The sequence below is a fragment of the Malaya genurostris genome, chromosome 2 (assembly GCF_030247185.1).
Source record: "Malaya genurostris strain Urasoe2022 chromosome 2, Malgen_1.1, whole genome shotgun sequence".
NCBI lineage: Eukaryota > Metazoa > Arthropoda > Insecta > Diptera > Culicidae > Malaya > Malaya genurostris.
In genome coordinates, this window is record NC_080571.1 from 267,712,972 (window position 1) to 267,730,404 (window position 17,433).

Below are 17,433 nucleotides of genomic sequence, written 5' to 3' on the forward strand. Positions count from 1 at the left end.
TATAGGCCTCTTCAAGCGCATGCGTAACAAACGTACGCCATTTAGCTTACCGGGGAAAAAGTTCTTCCACTTTTATTTTTCAATAGAGAGAATCTCTCCGTATTGGGACATAGTTTTGCGAATATAAGAATCGGTGACGCTTGAGGGAAGATCATGCACACGCACTTCTATAGCACTATCATCCATATATACTGGAATGTTGTACTTAATGTTCTCGTGCTCCACATAGTGCACATTGTTACTGTCTTTTGCGAATTAAATTGCATCCAATTCTTTATAAAACTGGATGTAAACAACATTATTCGTCCTATTGCATTGAAGTAAATGCTCACGTTTAATGTCAAGATGCATTTGCTCCTTGAACAAACCTTCAAGTTCTCGTATCGAAGGTCGAATTTTGCACTGCCTGAAGTCAACAACAATTGTATTCTTTCGTGTCGGCGGTGGCTTTTGTTCGTTTGGTTCACTCATTTCGAGGTCGTTCTATTGTTCACTACACAATACTGTACTTGGTTTCTTCTGTACCGAACGTAAGCGGTTTTGTTTTATCGACTGACTTGGATGAGATGTGAAACCGAACTGATTAACCATTTATTTTGCGCGGATGGAGAGACCAATTTGATTCAAGACTGATTTTTAAATAAGGAGTGTATCGAAAATAAGCTATCCACATACATTTGTGTTGTGCGCATGTATTTGTGATGATGGTTTTTTATGCTCAGATCACATCATATTGTACGTTTGGTTGTCAGCTTTCGTTTGTTCACTTGTTTGTGCGGTTGAAAGTTTGCGTTTTCGAAATGTCGCGTATTGAAAAGGAAGCGGTTTGGAATTCATCATGCCAGTGTTAAACCATCATTAATAACATTAATCATCATTGATAACTGTTAGGCGGAGAAGGCGGTTCAATTTGAACTGCTTTAAGCAATGATGATCCGAAGGCGAAACGCGAAGAAATCGAAACTAAATATGTACTTTACGTACAAACGAAAAACCCATAAATGTTCAAATTCTGCGGCAGCCAGTAGTCAGTCGTCACTCGTTTTCGTCCGAGACGTCAGATAGGATATGGCAGCTAGTGTCATATTCTTAAAGGGTCACATAAATAGTGTGGACTTTGCGTATGCTTAGCGGTTCAAAATGAACTGTTAGGCGGAGATGGCGGTTCAATTTGAACTGCTTTAAGCACTGATGAGCCGAAGGCGAAACGCGAAGAAATCGAAACTAAATATGTACTTTCCGTACAAACCAAAAACCCCTAAATGTTCATCATTAATAAATTTGAGAAACACTATTCTTTGGATGAGCTACCAGGAAGAGTCAGAAAACCCGGTTCTTTCAACCCGAAACTGGACCAAAAAGTGGTATCTCTAATCATGAAGAACAAATCAATGTCAATACGTGATTTGGCCAAAAAAAGCAGGAGCGAGTGGCGGAATGATCTAGCGTATCAAGAGGCGAAATCACCTCAAGACCTACGAGAAGCAGAAAATCTCGAAACAAAGTGTAGAACAGAACAAGCGAGCAGCAACATGAGCCCGGAAATTGTATTCGCGTCTTTTGCAGTGTCCGGATGCATGCGTTTTGATGGACGATGAGACTTATGTAAAGGAGGACTCAAAAACCCTTCCAGGTCCACAGTACTTTACTGTCGTCGTTGGGCAGGATGTGTGCGATGCGGACAGGTCGATTCAAGTGGAGAAATTCGGTCGAAAGGTACTGGTATGGCAAGCAATATGTTCCTGAGGTTTCAAGTCAACCATTTTTACACTACCGCAACTATAAATGCAGAAATCTATATCGATCTGAGAGTTTCCAGAAGAGATTGCTGCCTTTTCATAAGAAGCATAGTACACCTTCACTGTTTTGGTCGGATTTAGCGTCGGCTCACTATGCTCAATTGGCTTGCGGAAAGATCGTGAAGAGGGTCTTCAAGAAGACTGGTAAAGCAGCTGGGAACATGCAGGAGTTCAAAAAAATTTGGGCTCAAGCGTCCAAAAAATGCGATGCAACACTTGTCCGGAACTTGATGAAAAACGTTCGATCAAAAGTTCGAAAATTCGTGAAGGAATAACTTAAATTTCATCCGGTTTTCATTATGCTCAAGTTTAACTTCGTACAATAAAGGATCAATTCTTAGTTTGATTAAAATATCGTTCTTTATCATAATTCGAAAGAAAAATTTGTGGATAGGTTATTTTCGATACACTCCTCAGGGGGAATGAATATTTAAATGACAATTTCTTCAAATCGTTGTAACTCGGAAATTGTTAATAAAAGAAAAATGGTGTCGAAGAGGAGATGGTAGACATTGGGCAGTCGAAAAAAAAACATTTTTTTTATATATTTAAAAATTCATTTTCTTGATGAAAAATAACCAATAAAACACTAGAAAATGAACATTTAAGGGTTTTTGGTTTTGGTTTGGTTTGTACAAAAAGTACATATTTCGTTTCAATTTCTTCGAGTTTCGCCTTCGGCTCCCAGTGAAATATCCTTAAGAGGTCACAAAAATTGTGTGAACTTAGCGTCTGCTCAGCGGTTTAAATTGAGCTGTTAGGCGGAGACGGCAGTTCAATTTGAACTGCTTTGAGCACTGATGGGCCGAAAGAGAAACACGAAGAAATCGGAACTAGAAAATCATTTAACAGGTGAAAAGCAACAAATTTACTCATAGTAACCTAGAAGTAACCGTTCTCGAAATATTTAGACATGGGGTTGAAAAACTTAGATTCTAATTGAATTGCACCCTTTTTCTCCCAAACGTTGTTGCTCGAAAGTTGTTAATTGTACAAAAATGGTGTCCAAGAAGTAATTCTAAGAATCGATCGGGTACTCTTGATAAACTCTAAAAAAAACAACTACTTTTTCAATAATTAAAAAGTTTATCAAAATAAAATAAAATGAAATGAAATAAAAGGCCCGGCTAACGACCACAATTAGGTTATAGCCGGATCAATATGAACGATATAAAAATAATAACCCAAAAAGCACGTCTCTTCAATTTTTGTTTTAAAATTATTTTACTTTAAACTTTAACTTTGAATCGACATTTGTTGTTAACATTTTCCCAGCACTCAGTTGCTGATAAAATATAGTAATTTAAGCAATTCATAAAATATGATTCCACACATAAAAAGCAATAATTTTCCTCATAAAACACATGCTCAAAACTGATTCCAGCTGTAAGGTTTTTACTTTTTAACTAACACTAATCAAACTGTGGATTCAAAGTCTAATTTAAAACTAAAATTTTTCAAAATAAGTTAAAAACATGCTTTGTGATGTTTGAATTTTACGAAACCTATTTTAATACTTGAAAAAATATTCGATGTTTTCCAATGCGTATATATTTTTAAAAGAGCTCAAGCGATTTCCAGGAACTTGTTCTTGGGCACCATTTTTGTACAATTAACAGTTTCTGAGCTACAATGGGGAGGGTCCGAAATCGTCAAAAAATAGTGTTGATAATTCGATTGTATAAGATCATTAGAATGACTTTCCAAAAGAAACAATGTGAAAAAAATCGAAAAGCTATTGTAAAATGAATGTTTTTTGTCATTTTTCCAACATCATATCATTTTCTAATAAATATACATATTTGAAAGAAGCTCTCACAAATCACAGATATTATACTAAATAACAGATATGAACTTAAATTTATTCATTTAGCGATTAGCCAAATTTTGTGCTAGGGAACATAACCGTTTTTATTATTTTTACGTCTTTGAAATAGTCGAAAACACGTTTTCGTTCGGCACGTAAGAAAAGACATTGCACTCCGTTGCAAAACAAAAAGGGTTCTGAAAGTAGCAGAAACTTTACGTCTGCTTAGCGGTTCAAATTGAACTGCCGAGTTTAGCACTAAGCAGTTCAATTTAAACTACTCTGCACTGATAAGTCAAAGACGAAACGTAAAAATAATAAATTAAATTTATTGTTTGAAAATTACGGTACAAATTATTTTTTCATTATGTTTATTTGTCTGCAAAATGTATGATTTTTTTTAAGTTTCATTTTACATTAATTCACAGAAAAAAATTCAATGTTTCTTTTAGAAAATCATTTTAATGATCAAAAAGCTATTAAAACTCGAACAAATAATAATAAAAGTGAATTATTCACCCGTTTTAAAAGTCAGTCTCGAATCAGATTGGTCTTTCCATCTGTGATCTTTAATTTAAATCTAAGAAAATACTATTGAAGTAACTCCACAAATAAGGCACAGTGACACGCCGAGAAAGACATTAATAAGTATATTGTAAATGTGAATTACATTTACGTCTGCTTATAGAATTATGTTGAGCCGCGAGGTGGCATCACCATGAACTGCTAATGCACTGCTGAGTCGAAGACGAAACGTAAAAATAAGAAAAAAATCCTGCTCAAATCAGTATTTTTGTTATTTAGTCATTTAGGGTTTATTCTAAGTTTGTGCTTAGGGCACATAACCGTTTCTACTTTACGAAACGAAAAGAAAAGCAGTTTTTTTGGATAATGTGAATAATATTTTGAAAAATGAAATTTCGTGACTTCTAAAACAAATACATTGTGACAAAAGCACAGCCAAACGATGATCAGCTGTTGGATCATCAGAAAATTACTGCCTCAAGGGGGCATTGCTGGAAAGGGCAATATATCTTACATATATTTACACGATGAATGATCGCGATAGATGAGTGGATAAATGTACCTTATGATCAAAAAAGAACCGGAATTTTCATTTTAAAATTCCCGCGCTTGTCCAATCGGTAAATTTTTATTCTCTCAACGTTGGCAATACTTTTATACACATTCTGTCAAATTTTGACGCATATCGTACGATTAGTTTTTGTTTGGCGTCTATACAAAGAAGTTGAAAAACTTTTCGTGTGGCGATTTTTATAATGGATGAAAATTTAGAACAACGGCTCGCCTTCGAAGCGCCATTCGGTCGATTGTTGTGTGGTTTCGACGTCATATTCATAGATCCACACCTCATCACCAGTTATGATGCATTCGATGAATGTGGGGTCACTATCTGCGTTGGAAATCATCTCTTTGGCCACGTCAACACGACGCTGTTTTTGAATGAAATTCAGCTTTTTTGGCACCAACCGAGAAGCGATGCGTTTCAAACCCAAAACATCAGTTAAAATGTGTTCGGCTGATCCATAAGAGATGCCCAACAACACAGCAATCTCTCTAATTGGTACAGAACGATTTTGCAACACGATTTGCTTCGCCGATTCAATGTTTTCTTCAGTAACAGATGTTGTTGGGCGGCCAGGGATCTCATCATGATCCAAGCTTGTACGACCACCTTTGAAGCGTTTATACCACTCGTATGCCTGTTTTTCCTAGACACGATTCACCAAAGGCCTTTTCTAACATTTTCAACGTTTCGGAACACTTAAATCCATTTGCAACACAAAATTTGATGCACGCACGTTGTTCTAAATTTTCATCCATTATAAAAATCGCCACACGAAAATTTTTCAACTTCTTTGTATAGACGCCAAACAAAAACTAATCGTACGATATGCGTCAAAATTTGACAGAATGTGTATAAAAGTGTTGCCAACGTTTTGAGAATAAAAGTTTACCGATTGGACAAGCGCGGGAATTTTAAAATGAAAATTCCGGATCTTTTTTTATCATAAGGTATACGATTGTGAGTATTACTTACGATATTATATCATACAAAAACCAGATTAAGAACTTTACCGATTGTACAAAAAGTACGTTGGAGAGCTCCAAAAATGATCATTTTGCATAGTGGTAATGAACAAACGCCTAAGCACCTCAGAAAAATCCCTATGCAAAATTTGAGCCTAATCTGATATGGAAAATTTTAGCCCTCTGGCGGTCAAAGCTTCAAGCTTTTCAATTTGCACCATAGATAACTTTATACCAGATGTTTTAGAATTCATAAAACGTCGAGATCTGTTGCTATCTCGAGTTTTATTTTTTTCAGATCGAACTTAGAACTTCGATAATTTTTGTATAGAGATGACAACAAAGTTGTATAAATTTCAAATGTTTTTCCAGGCAAACAGTTGAGTAGAACATATTGAGGAAAAGAAAATTGTCTTACTTAGTGGTATAAGAGCTCAGCACGTTTTCGTATGTACTCAATAGTTAATTTTTTTCGCTTGATTTTGAGTTGACTGCTAATGAAATTTCTCAAATTGAACTCTCGCCATTGGGTGGCTGTGTTCCTAGTTTTTTTTATATCAACAATGCAAAGAGCGAAAGAAAAAGAAGACTGAACAATTACAAAATTAAGTGGAAAGTTTGAGTTACTTTCTTGTAATATGAAATCAAAAAGGATAAGATTAAGCATAAAACATTAATCACCCTGGACACGATACAAATAAAGCACATTGTTCAAGCAAGATACTCCTAGAATTTGTTTTTCCCACATCTACAGGATGGTTCAATTGGCAGAGCAGTGTCGCAAATTGAAAAATATTCCAGATTCGCAATCTGTTTTCACATTTCTCAAAATGTTTCACGTTGAGTATAGAGAACAAGTTTTACTGATTGTTACTTATCCATTAGCAAGAGAAATAATTACTAGTTCAAGTTTCAGCCAATTTGACTATATTCTTCTAAGAACTGTTGGTTGTATCTCACATCAACCGAACTATTTTACATTTTACTTGTATCATGGTCTCCTTTGTTATTCTCTTCGGCTCACAAGGGCCCGAGTTTTACAATAGATCTTTACTCTACACTTCGGTACAAATAGATAAGGGTTTCTCAAACAGAGTTAATCTTACGTTTGCTTGTCGATTTATGTTGATCTGCTAACTAACCTTCGCAAGCCATTATGATCTGCTATGCACTAGGACGAAACTTCAAAAAATTGTTCGAAACTTCAAATATTATTCTATGATTTTTTTCAATTTTGCTACGAATTTAAGATATTTTGCATGACATAAAATGGAATGTACTCCGAGCTTTCATAAATGGAAGAGTACGTTTTTGAATATTCGATAACATTTTGTATGAGAAAGACAAAACTGACATGTTCACCAAAGTAATACATCTGATCAAAATTTGAACTGATTAAAACTAAAATTAAACTACTATTAGGAACATAATTTCATGCTGTACTCACAAATAGCTTGCCAAATCAATACTTTTCATGCCTAATAAATCAATTCCTCTAAATTAGTGTGTATTACTAGGAATCGTACAGATTGAGAATTCAAGATTTCGTTAGATTTGCTTGAATTTGGTTTTGCTTGCAACATTTTGGCTTTGCATATAAGGTTTTAAGAAAAGATACAGCACCATCCCGACTACCGTTTCACTCGTTTTGTTTAACCACTCGCTGATAACTAGTCATCGTCCGATATTTGATGATAATTTATCCGGATAGAAAGGAAGAACAGATGTCGAATATAAGATTTAAATATAAAATATGGCCTTGTCGAACCATCGCAGAATTTCTAGATTTTAGTTGGACTATGCTATGCTTATTAAAGAAATGATTTCCTTTTCTGCAAGTATCATTCCGCCATCATAAAAAAAAAACATCCTAACAAGCGCTTAAATCATTCGAAACTAGAATGTTTAAACCCCATAAAAGCTCCATCAATCTTTTCTACGAACCGACAGCGTTAGATAAGGTTTTTAAAAGTTCGCACTTTTATCGCACAACCAGCGGAATAACAATAAAATGATTTGCTTAGCGTCGAATTGATTGTTTGGCGGGGTTGTAAGATTGTAAACACTTTTTTCAAAGGAATGAGGAATATGAAGCCATAAAACATGGTTCTTTGGGTGTGGTTTTGCGACATTTACTGAAAATTTCCATTCGGCCATGTTATCACCAAAAACTACATTTTGGCAAATTTATAGCCTATAATATGTTTGATCTGTAGCGGCAGCGTGAAATTGCCCGGTGAAAAGAGTTTTTTTTTTGCGTCACTGTAAAACTAATGCACGGCAATAACAGTTGGAAATATTGAACCTGGGTGAGGTACAGCATTTTTTTTTTCTTAAATGCGCATTTGCCATACCGACCGGAAAACACGCACCGCTGCGAAAATGGTAATTACGGCTGACTCCTTGAAATATTTATAAATATTGGAAATATTTGCACGGATTCACACGTTTGAGGGTAAACAGATAATCGAACGAACGGCGGTACTCTCCAAGTTGAACGTTATTGCTCCAACACAAGTCAAAACAGAAATATACAATTTTTTCACCAGTATTATCAAAACGACCGAAAATCAATGCATCGACGGGAAACAAAAAGAAAACACCGAAAAACCCGCACAAATGAAACAAAATCAGCAAGATACGCTGATGTTTACCATTCACGCCTTCATGGAACTGCGGCAATTTGAGATCTACTAAATAATAGATAATATTATTTTATGGTCATTTTTTCCATTGACTACAAAAAAAATGTTTTCTGGTTTTCGCATTAAATTAAACTTCGGAATTGTTCTATCGGTATTTGTAATAGGAATACAACACATCAAATTGCAGTTTAATCAAACCATCAAACTTCGATAGAAACGATTCGATATGTTACGTATTTCGGTAATAATTTATGATATTAAGAGATACCAATATTTACAAACTGTTCAAGTTTATTTGAATCTATAATATATTTTTAATGAAATCTTTCTACGGCTCTTTCACCGGAGTTAGTAGTAGTAGTAGAATAATTTCTGTCAAAAAAAACCTTGTTTCAGGTAGGCGAACTGTTTAAATCAACAGCAATCATAAAGATTCAAGTCAAACTTAAATAGCGACCTAGACGTGTTCCAAAAAAAAAGGGACGGACGCGTGTCTTTCCAGCATGGAAATAGGCATATCGAGTATCAATGATAGATTGGTATCGAACAAGCGCTGCCTATATTGAAAAAGAGGAGAGCAAAATCTTTGCCATCAGCAAAGAAAAAACGTCGGAAAGGGCACATCTTTTCTGTTAACCGAAATGAATCTCATAGTTGAACTCGGTTTGATGAACATGTCACATTACAATTCATGTTAGATATGTTCGATAAAAATATTTGCAAACATATTTAAAGCAAATAATTGTATAGTATTTTTTTGATAACAAAACTGATATAACTAAATTGTACAGTAGAAGGTACAGGTTTGTGCTAAGCACTAATGACTATTTTCATTTGTTTTACGTTCCGTCTTCGACTCATCGGTGCATTAGCAGTTTATGTCAAACTGCTAATGCCACCTCGTGGTTACGACCGTGAAGTCGTGACATTGTTTTCAAATAAAACCTTTCAGATTTGTCTTAATGTATCGGCTAGAGCAGAGTTTCTCAATAAATCTTAAATTGTACGCATCAAGTGTACAACTTTGCTTCCGCCGTTTTTTCCAAAGTTAAAAGCTTCATTACGAAAAAGTGCTTACAGATGTATTATTCAAAGTATTGTCCGTCGCTAGCGACAACTTTCTCACATCTTTCCGGCAATTTTCGGATCCCGGCTCAAAAACAGGAGTCCTCTTTTGACGCTATCCATGAAGCAATCCATTTTTCCAACTTTTCGAAGGATTGAAAATGTTGATCTGCCAGGCCGTGTGCCATCGAAAGGAATAGGTGGGAGTCAGAAGGAGCGACATCTGGGGAATACAACGGGTGGGGCAAGACTTCCCATTTCAGCGTTTTCAGGTACTTTTTGACTACTTTTGCGACGTGAGGCCGAGCATTGTCGTGTTGAAGGATGACTTTGTCATGTCGCTCTTGATATTGTGGCCGCTTTTCTTTTAGCGCGCGACTAAGGCGCATCAGTTGCGTTCGGTAGCGATCTCCTGTGATGGTTTCACCCGGTTTTAAGAGCTCGTAGTAAATCACACCGAGCTGATCCCACCAAAATACAAATCAACACCTTAGCGCCGTGAATATTCGGTTTTGCTTCGACGAAGTAGCATGCCCGGGCTTTACGCATGATTTTCTGCGTTTAGGATTATCGTATCGAACCACCGGTTATGATTCGATGTAAAAACCCCTTACGATTTTGTCCTTGAAGCACATACATACATACAAATAGACGGCGCTCGATGTCCCTCGGTTTCAACTCGTACGTCACCCAGTTTCCTTCTTTCTGAATCATACCCAGGGCCTTGAGACGTTTTGAAATGGCTTGCTGACTCACTCCCAACGATTCGGCAAGCTCTTCTTGGGTTTGGCACGAATCTTCATCAAGCAATGCTTCTAGTTGTTCATCTTTGAAGGTTTTTTTCTCTTCCACCACCATGTTTGTATTCGACATCGAAATCACCATTTTCAAACCGTTGAAACCACTCCCGACACGTTCTTTTACTCAGAGCAGCATCACCGAAAGTTTCTGAGAGCTTTCGATACGCTTCAGCTACATTTTTTTCGAATTGTAACAGAAAAGTAAAACTTCCCGCAAATGGCGAGAATTGGGCACATAAACAGACATTTTCGAGCGTGAATAATACAAAAACAAGAACAACTATCACTGAAACGGCGATGACAATTCGTTAGGCACTGTACACACTCACTTTAAAGGCATTATCATCTATGTTTTTTGACCAGCCTTAGCCGGTACAGCCACCTATCGGAAAACGGCGGAAGCAAAGTTGTACACCTGATAATTCACAGGAGCCGTCAATATAGACTTTGCACAAAGGTGCGCTTTACGTCTGCTCAGCGGATTAGATCGAACGGCAGGATGGTTCATGTTTATATTATTTTATTTATACCCGGCTTTAACCAAGTTACGGTATTTAACCGGGTCGCGGGATGGTATTAGTAGTTCAACATAAACTGCTAATGCACAGATGTTTCGAAGAGGAAATGAAATGAATTCATAATCATTATAGTACCACAAACGGGATCAATTAGCTTTACTATTTCCCGTGTAGTCACTATTATCAGATAGAAAATTTTATATTGAAGCAACGACAGATGGAAATCATTATGAACAGATTTTCGTTATTCTTGGCTCTTAGAATTTTGGTTGAATATCGAAAATGCATTATTCGTGCATCGAAAATGAGTATGAGGGGAAAACAATACTTGAAACACGAACTTAGAAACTGATGCAGATGGTGCATATTCCCCTGAAAAAACATATTCAAGTTTGACGATATACCAGCATGATTAGGACTAGCGTTATTATTCTACCTTTGTTGACTTTCTTTACAGAAATAAAATAACAGTTTTATTACTCTGCATTTCCAACAACATTATTTTTAAGTAGAATAAAAAAGCCTTATCATCGCATTAATTAGAAATGTACTAAATAATAGATAACAGTCATTTATTCATTGATTTCTGATCTTTGAATGAAATGCAGCTTCAAAATAGTGGTACCGGTACTTGTCAAAGGAATACAACACATCTACGGTCAGTTTCACCAAATAAGAGGTGGGGTGTTTTTATAGCAGACATCAAAATACCCCAATTTACGAAGCAACCGATTCTTGAAATGAGTTTCTCGTACACGAAGCGCTTCGAGTTTTGAACTTATGTAAAGAGACCGAAATTGACGTATTGCGCAGAATCTTGAATATTTAAAAAAAAATATGAGAAGTGAAAAGATACAAATAGAAAATACAGTTTTAATCATCCTAGTGTACAATAAAGCAATTTCGAGTCTAATTTTTAAAAAAATCTGAATTTTCTACACCTTTGCGATTTGAAATAAATTTAAAAAAATTTTTATGGGACTATCAGTCCTTTAATTTAAATTTGATTTTTATGGGACTATCAGTCCTTTAATTTAAATTTGATTTTATGAAAATCTGATATGAGTTTATTTGACCCTAGACTATCACGATCTGCAAACTAGAGCAAATTTATCAGTCAATTTGAAGAATACGCTACTCATCACTTCGAAAAAACCCTGTGATTTTACATCTTATTAGATGCACATAAATGTAACGTCGTAGTTGACGCAAATTTACGTGAAAGACCATTCAATATTATGTCTTAAATTCCATGAAATGAAATTTACTAAAATAAAAAAAATGAATTCTGATAGCGACCACCGCGACTTGAACCGAGAATCATTGGATCACAAAGTACGTCTGTTAATCGACTGAACCACAAAAGCACACATCTGTTCAGCTGGTAAAAGATGCACTTGACTGCATACAGTCGCACCTGCTAGCAGAATGCAAGTTACATTCGAAACCAGAAAAATTCATGCTAATCTAACATTAAGTCAATTGAAATTTTCCGTTTGAAAATTATACTTTTTTTTTTGGTTACTTATGAAAATTTATAATTTCACTCTAAGCATCTCTTCTTAACACACACCCATGTAATTCCGGAACTGAAAATCGAATCTGGATGAAATTAGGGAACATTAGGATTGGAATTTATATTTGTGAAAATCGATTCAGTATCCTTTGGAAAAAAGTTAATCACATTACTTTCAAAAATTTGGTTGCATATCACCACATAAGTCCAGCACCGGAAGTCGGATCCAAATAAAACTAACGAATTTTGTATGGAATCACGAGACCTTTCATTTGAATCTAAGTTTATGAAAATCGAGTTAGGTATCTCCGAAAAAAATTGAGTTACATTATTCTCATTTTTTTATTGTTGGTTTTTATCTTATCCCATACGAATATTTTGACAGATCAACGGATCTTGAGTTACCTTGGGTTGGCAGCTTAATGCATAAAGTCTTACAAATCAGTTGTCGTATGTTCCACCCTAACCTGGAAAGATTTTTATGATAAATAGTATCGTAACACTAGCCATACTATGGTTCTGTACGCTAAGAACCGACTGCTTTCGAGTCTGTTGTAACAGAAGGTTAAATTCCACCAAAGGAATGTAATTCCAAGACTTTGCTTTGATGTATCGGAAGTGGTGCAAAATGTCAAAAAGAATGTCTGGAATATTGCTTGAGTGGCATAAACAGAAATAGCTATTGGAATCGTATTAAAACAGGTGATGAAAAGTATTCTTCAAGATGACCGAAGCTAAACATTCATGTAGATAAAGGGAAAAATTATGGAACCGGACAGAAAACCGTAATTTTTCATCACGACAACGCTCGGCAACATGTTATAGTTCCCATCAAAACAATTAGAATAAAAGTTAGTTTTTCTGTGACCCACTGTTCAGTTCAAATTACCACCAAAGAGAACATAAAGCATGCAAGTGAAAATCTGTTAAAAATCACCGCTGCGTACGACCTTGCACGCATTAATTACCATTGTATGGAAGCTCGAACGCAAGGACCCATAAGCGACTGCTGGGTTGATAGAAGCGCCTCTACAGGAGAATTGCTACTTGGTGATTGCTTTTTAAAATAACCGTTAAATCTCTTACACAGATTGAAATCTCTACTTGGATGTCTGTTCTGAGTGATACCACTTCGATGCTCTTTCCGGAATATGATTCACTTCAATCGAGAGATTCAAAAATCGGAAATGGATGAACTCAGACATTTTCAGAAAAATTGAAAAAAGTGGTAGCATGAACAATACTTCAAAATAAAGGGTTCACAGAAATAAAAACCGATTTCTGAACCGAATATAAAGCTTTAAGGTACAAAAAAACTGATCACAAATAAAAATTTACTAAATTTCTGACCTTTGATATTAGTCATAAATTGAGCAAGTAAGAAAATTTTCAAGGATTTTGAAAATATATCACACAGTTTGGATGTGAACTTGAAAAATTATGTAACTCAAGTAACTTTTGGGATGTTCCAGAGAATTTGTATTATAAGTGATTGGAATCATGATGTTTATCTGGGAAGTTTTGCAATAAATTTAAGAGTATTGTGAGTAAAAAATACCTAAATTTTTTATTTAGAAGATCCTTTTAATTAATTGAAGTAGCAACCGTAAGTAATTGCTTAAGCTCAGGCTCAACTTCTTTTCCGGGGTACAGTTCGATTGCAATTCGATGGAATAAAAGCGTTTGAAATTTTATATGGGAAATGCTGAACTGGACCGACCGAACGTATTCCCAACAAAGTCTCGAAAACAGTGATAACTTGACAAAAAATCCAAGATCACAGCTCTGGATCCGGATCGTGCTCCTAGGGAAAGTGCCAATGAAGTGTTGATTTTGGGGAGGTTTTTTTCTGATACCAAGATCTTCGCCAGAAACTGAAAAACAAATCTTCTCCACCTGTAGCAAGCCAGGAAACCTTGTCGAAAACCAAAAACGAGAACATGTTGATGATTCTGAGCAGTGTTTGGTCATGTTTAAACGTAACAAACCGGAATTTTTGCGTCGATATGTGACAATGGATGAAACATGGATTTATCACTTCACTTCGGAATCAAAACGATCGTCATCTGAGTGGTCAGCCACTGGTGAACCTCGTCCAAAGCGCCCGAAAGCACAACAATCGACTAAAAAGGTTATGGTCTCTATATTTTGGGATGTTCGTGGTGTAATATTCATCGACTATCTTAAGAAAGGAAATACCATTAACAGTGAATATTATATAGCGTTATTAGAGCGTTTGAAGGCCTAAACTGCAAAGAAACGACCGCATATGGTAGAGAAAAAAAAATTGTTCCATCACAACAACGCACCGGGTCACAAGTCAACCAAAACAAAGGCAAAACTACATGAATTATACTTCGAATTGCTCCCACATCCACTGTATTCACCAGATTTGGCTGTTCGGAGACCTTATAAAGATGCTCGCCGGTAAGAAATTTCGCACGAATGAAGAGGTTATCGCTGAAACCGAAGCCTATTTTGAGATAAAATATGGTATTGAAATGTTAGAGCGGCGCTGGAATTATTGCGTTGCCATCTCTATTCAGATCCGAGACGAATAAACGACTCAATGCAAAAATTGGATAAGTGCAACTTATTTTGAAAAATGTTTAAATATTTTTAAATGCTAGAAGCAGATACAAAATGGAGTGAAAAAATCGAACATGATTTTTTTTAGTTTTGAAACATATTTTTTGCAAGAACCGAACAGAAAAACTTTAAATGGAGAAACCGAATGAAATGACCGCTCGTGACAAACAAACAAACCATGCTTCGTCCATAGCAACAGTCGGCCTTGCTGTAAGATTCGGATAAAATATTCGTTTCGGAAGAACCGGCTAAATTTTTATCCGACTTTTGCATTCAAGGGCTGTCATAAATTTATCATCTAGAAATTTCATAGACAGCAAAAAATAGTTCAACATAGTCAATGAATAACCCGCATCAACATCTAAAAACAAACATATTAGTGCGCAATAAAAAAAAAAGAACAACTCGGATTCTGTGCTAGAAAACCTACATTCGATACCGAACATAAGTGGAGCGTATTGACAATCACGCTCCGCTCTCGGTAAACCATCGTTTTTACTTGACCAAGACTTGCTCACGCGCACTCCCATCATCCGCCAAGTACCTCTGAAGCCATATGTGAACTATTCGATAAGCTATGAACTAAATACGAGAAATTCTAGCTAGCTAGGCCTAGGTATGCTATGAAGGTTGGTTGATTATTACTCGTACTGAGCACGAAGGGTGAGTTCGCAGATAATTGCAGTTTGCTTAAAAGTAGTCCGAACAGTTAATTTGCTAACCCCAAGTCTGTTTCAAGAGGCCGTAAAACCCCCGATCCGAAGGGAAATCAAGTTTTGTGCTACGACCGAAACCGTTCGTGAAATCAATCAACGTAAACATAATTTTACTTACAGATTTTCCACCCATTGCGGAATGTGGAACAGGGCTTTCAAGCTCTTCTCCGAGCAGTCGATGACATTTCCGAGGCAAGAGCAGAGTCGAGGACAGTCTCCGCTGGTATCGCCCTTTGCATCCCGAACCAGGTCCGTCAGCTGGCCATCGATCGGCCGTACCGTCGTCGCCACCAGAAACAGCATCCAAATGCCGACGACGGCAATTAATCTGAGCATTTTATTTTTAATCTCCTCGCTGATATTTACACTAATTTCTTCTCGCTAGCCCGATACTTATTTGCCCCTCGATCAACTCCGGCTGTCTAGTTTTTCCTCCCTACTCACGAAAATTAATTGCTTGTTTTATTTTCCTCGCACGGGCGTCGTCGCACTTTAACCGAGGGTATCGAAGGAATTTCTCGATTATAATTCATGGTGGAAATGTCTCCTCACTTTAGAATTATTTTCATTTCCATTTATTTTTATGTTTTTGTACTTATATAAACACATCTCATTACACCGAGCGAACTGGCAACGATATTATACGGTAATATGTCGCGCGTTTATAGCTATATTCGGAGTAAAATTCTGTGTGATTGCACACCAGCATACAGTGCATTGAAACACACAACGAACGAAACGCGTGTTGTACAGGAACTGGTCGTCATCGCAGTAGGCAGCAAAAGTATACAACTACAAATGTGGTAGTGTTTTGTCTGCTGATTTGACGGCTGCTCTCCGCAATCCGTGTCAAAATACTAGAAAACAATCACATTTTACAGGCACTTCCAGACGTATTTCAAACGGTTCTTTTAAAAAAAGACAAAATTTACACTATTATCGTACATCTGACTCAAAATTCAGCCCCCAAAACTTCACTTTAAGGCAATATTTCCACAACTAAAAACACACTTTTCCTATATTTTTATTTCTGTTCTTCGCTCTTTTTTTCTTTCTTCTCTCCGTGACTGCGGTACACAGCGCAACACTTCCTACCAGCGAAAACTCCGAGAACAAACTGTTCGAGCAGTTCAACGCGTAGCTGCTGCCTATCGGTACTAGAGCGGACTCTCCGCCGTCTTGCTGGATTCGGCGCTGTTCGGATCGCTAGAACCCGAACGAATCTCAGCTTCGTGCCTCAAGAAACTGTAGACATCTTGGCACTGTCAGTCATTCAAGTGGGAAGCGGAGGCAGTTATAACAATATACATAGTAGTAGAAAAAAAATCTACCCGAAGAAGAAAAACAACATCACCCACACCGACGCGTTCGGGGTTTTCAGTATGCTAAGCCATGCGACGAGTGGGAGTATTTCTTGTTTTTTTTTTTATTATTTTCTTTTCACTGTTCCCGTTTGTCATGCTTAGGTTTCTATACGGCAGGCAGCATGCGGGTAAACGTTGTTTCGACTATCTGGACCATAGTCATGCAGCATTGCTAGCTCTGGGCTAGAGGTAGAATTTTGTTGATTTATGTAGTTTCGTTTCAATGTTGTTTTCACAGTGCAGTACAGAAAGGATTGGTATTTAAAACATTGGAACAGTTTTATTCAAGGGGGGTTTTCCAGCGAGCTTTGACTGAGCGACAACAGAGAATAGAATTGTTTACACTGCACTTTAAAAAAATGTCAACTGACATAATGCTGTTTACCCGAAAACAATGCAACTAGTTTGTTGGAAATCATTTTAGGATTATTGAAAACCGAAACATGAAATTCAAACGATTCTGTACTGGTGAGGGTTAAGACACGAATAGTTGCTAACGTCTCCAGTAGTCATCTCATATACGAAAACCACTAGTTAAAGTGAGATCTGCTGTCTCTGTTCG

At 36.6% G+C, this 17,433-nt stretch overlaps 1 protein-coding gene across 1 annotated transcript in view; it reads right to left on the reverse strand.

The window, feature by feature from the left end:
• LOC131429900 (leucine-rich repeats and immunoglobulin-like domains protein 2) overlaps positions 1 to 16,635 on the reverse strand; it is a 32,074-nt gene extending 15,439 nt beyond the window's left edge. Inside the window, exon 1 of the mRNA XM_058594341.1 lies at positions 15,626 to 16,635. Within this exon, the coding sequence (XP_058450324.1) occupies positions 15,626 to 15,843 (218 nt within the window). The 5' untranslated portion in view covers positions 15,844 to 16,635. The remainder of the gene's footprint in view (positions 1 to 15,625) is intronic.
• Between the last annotated feature and the right edge of the window lie 798 nt (positions 16,636 to 17,433).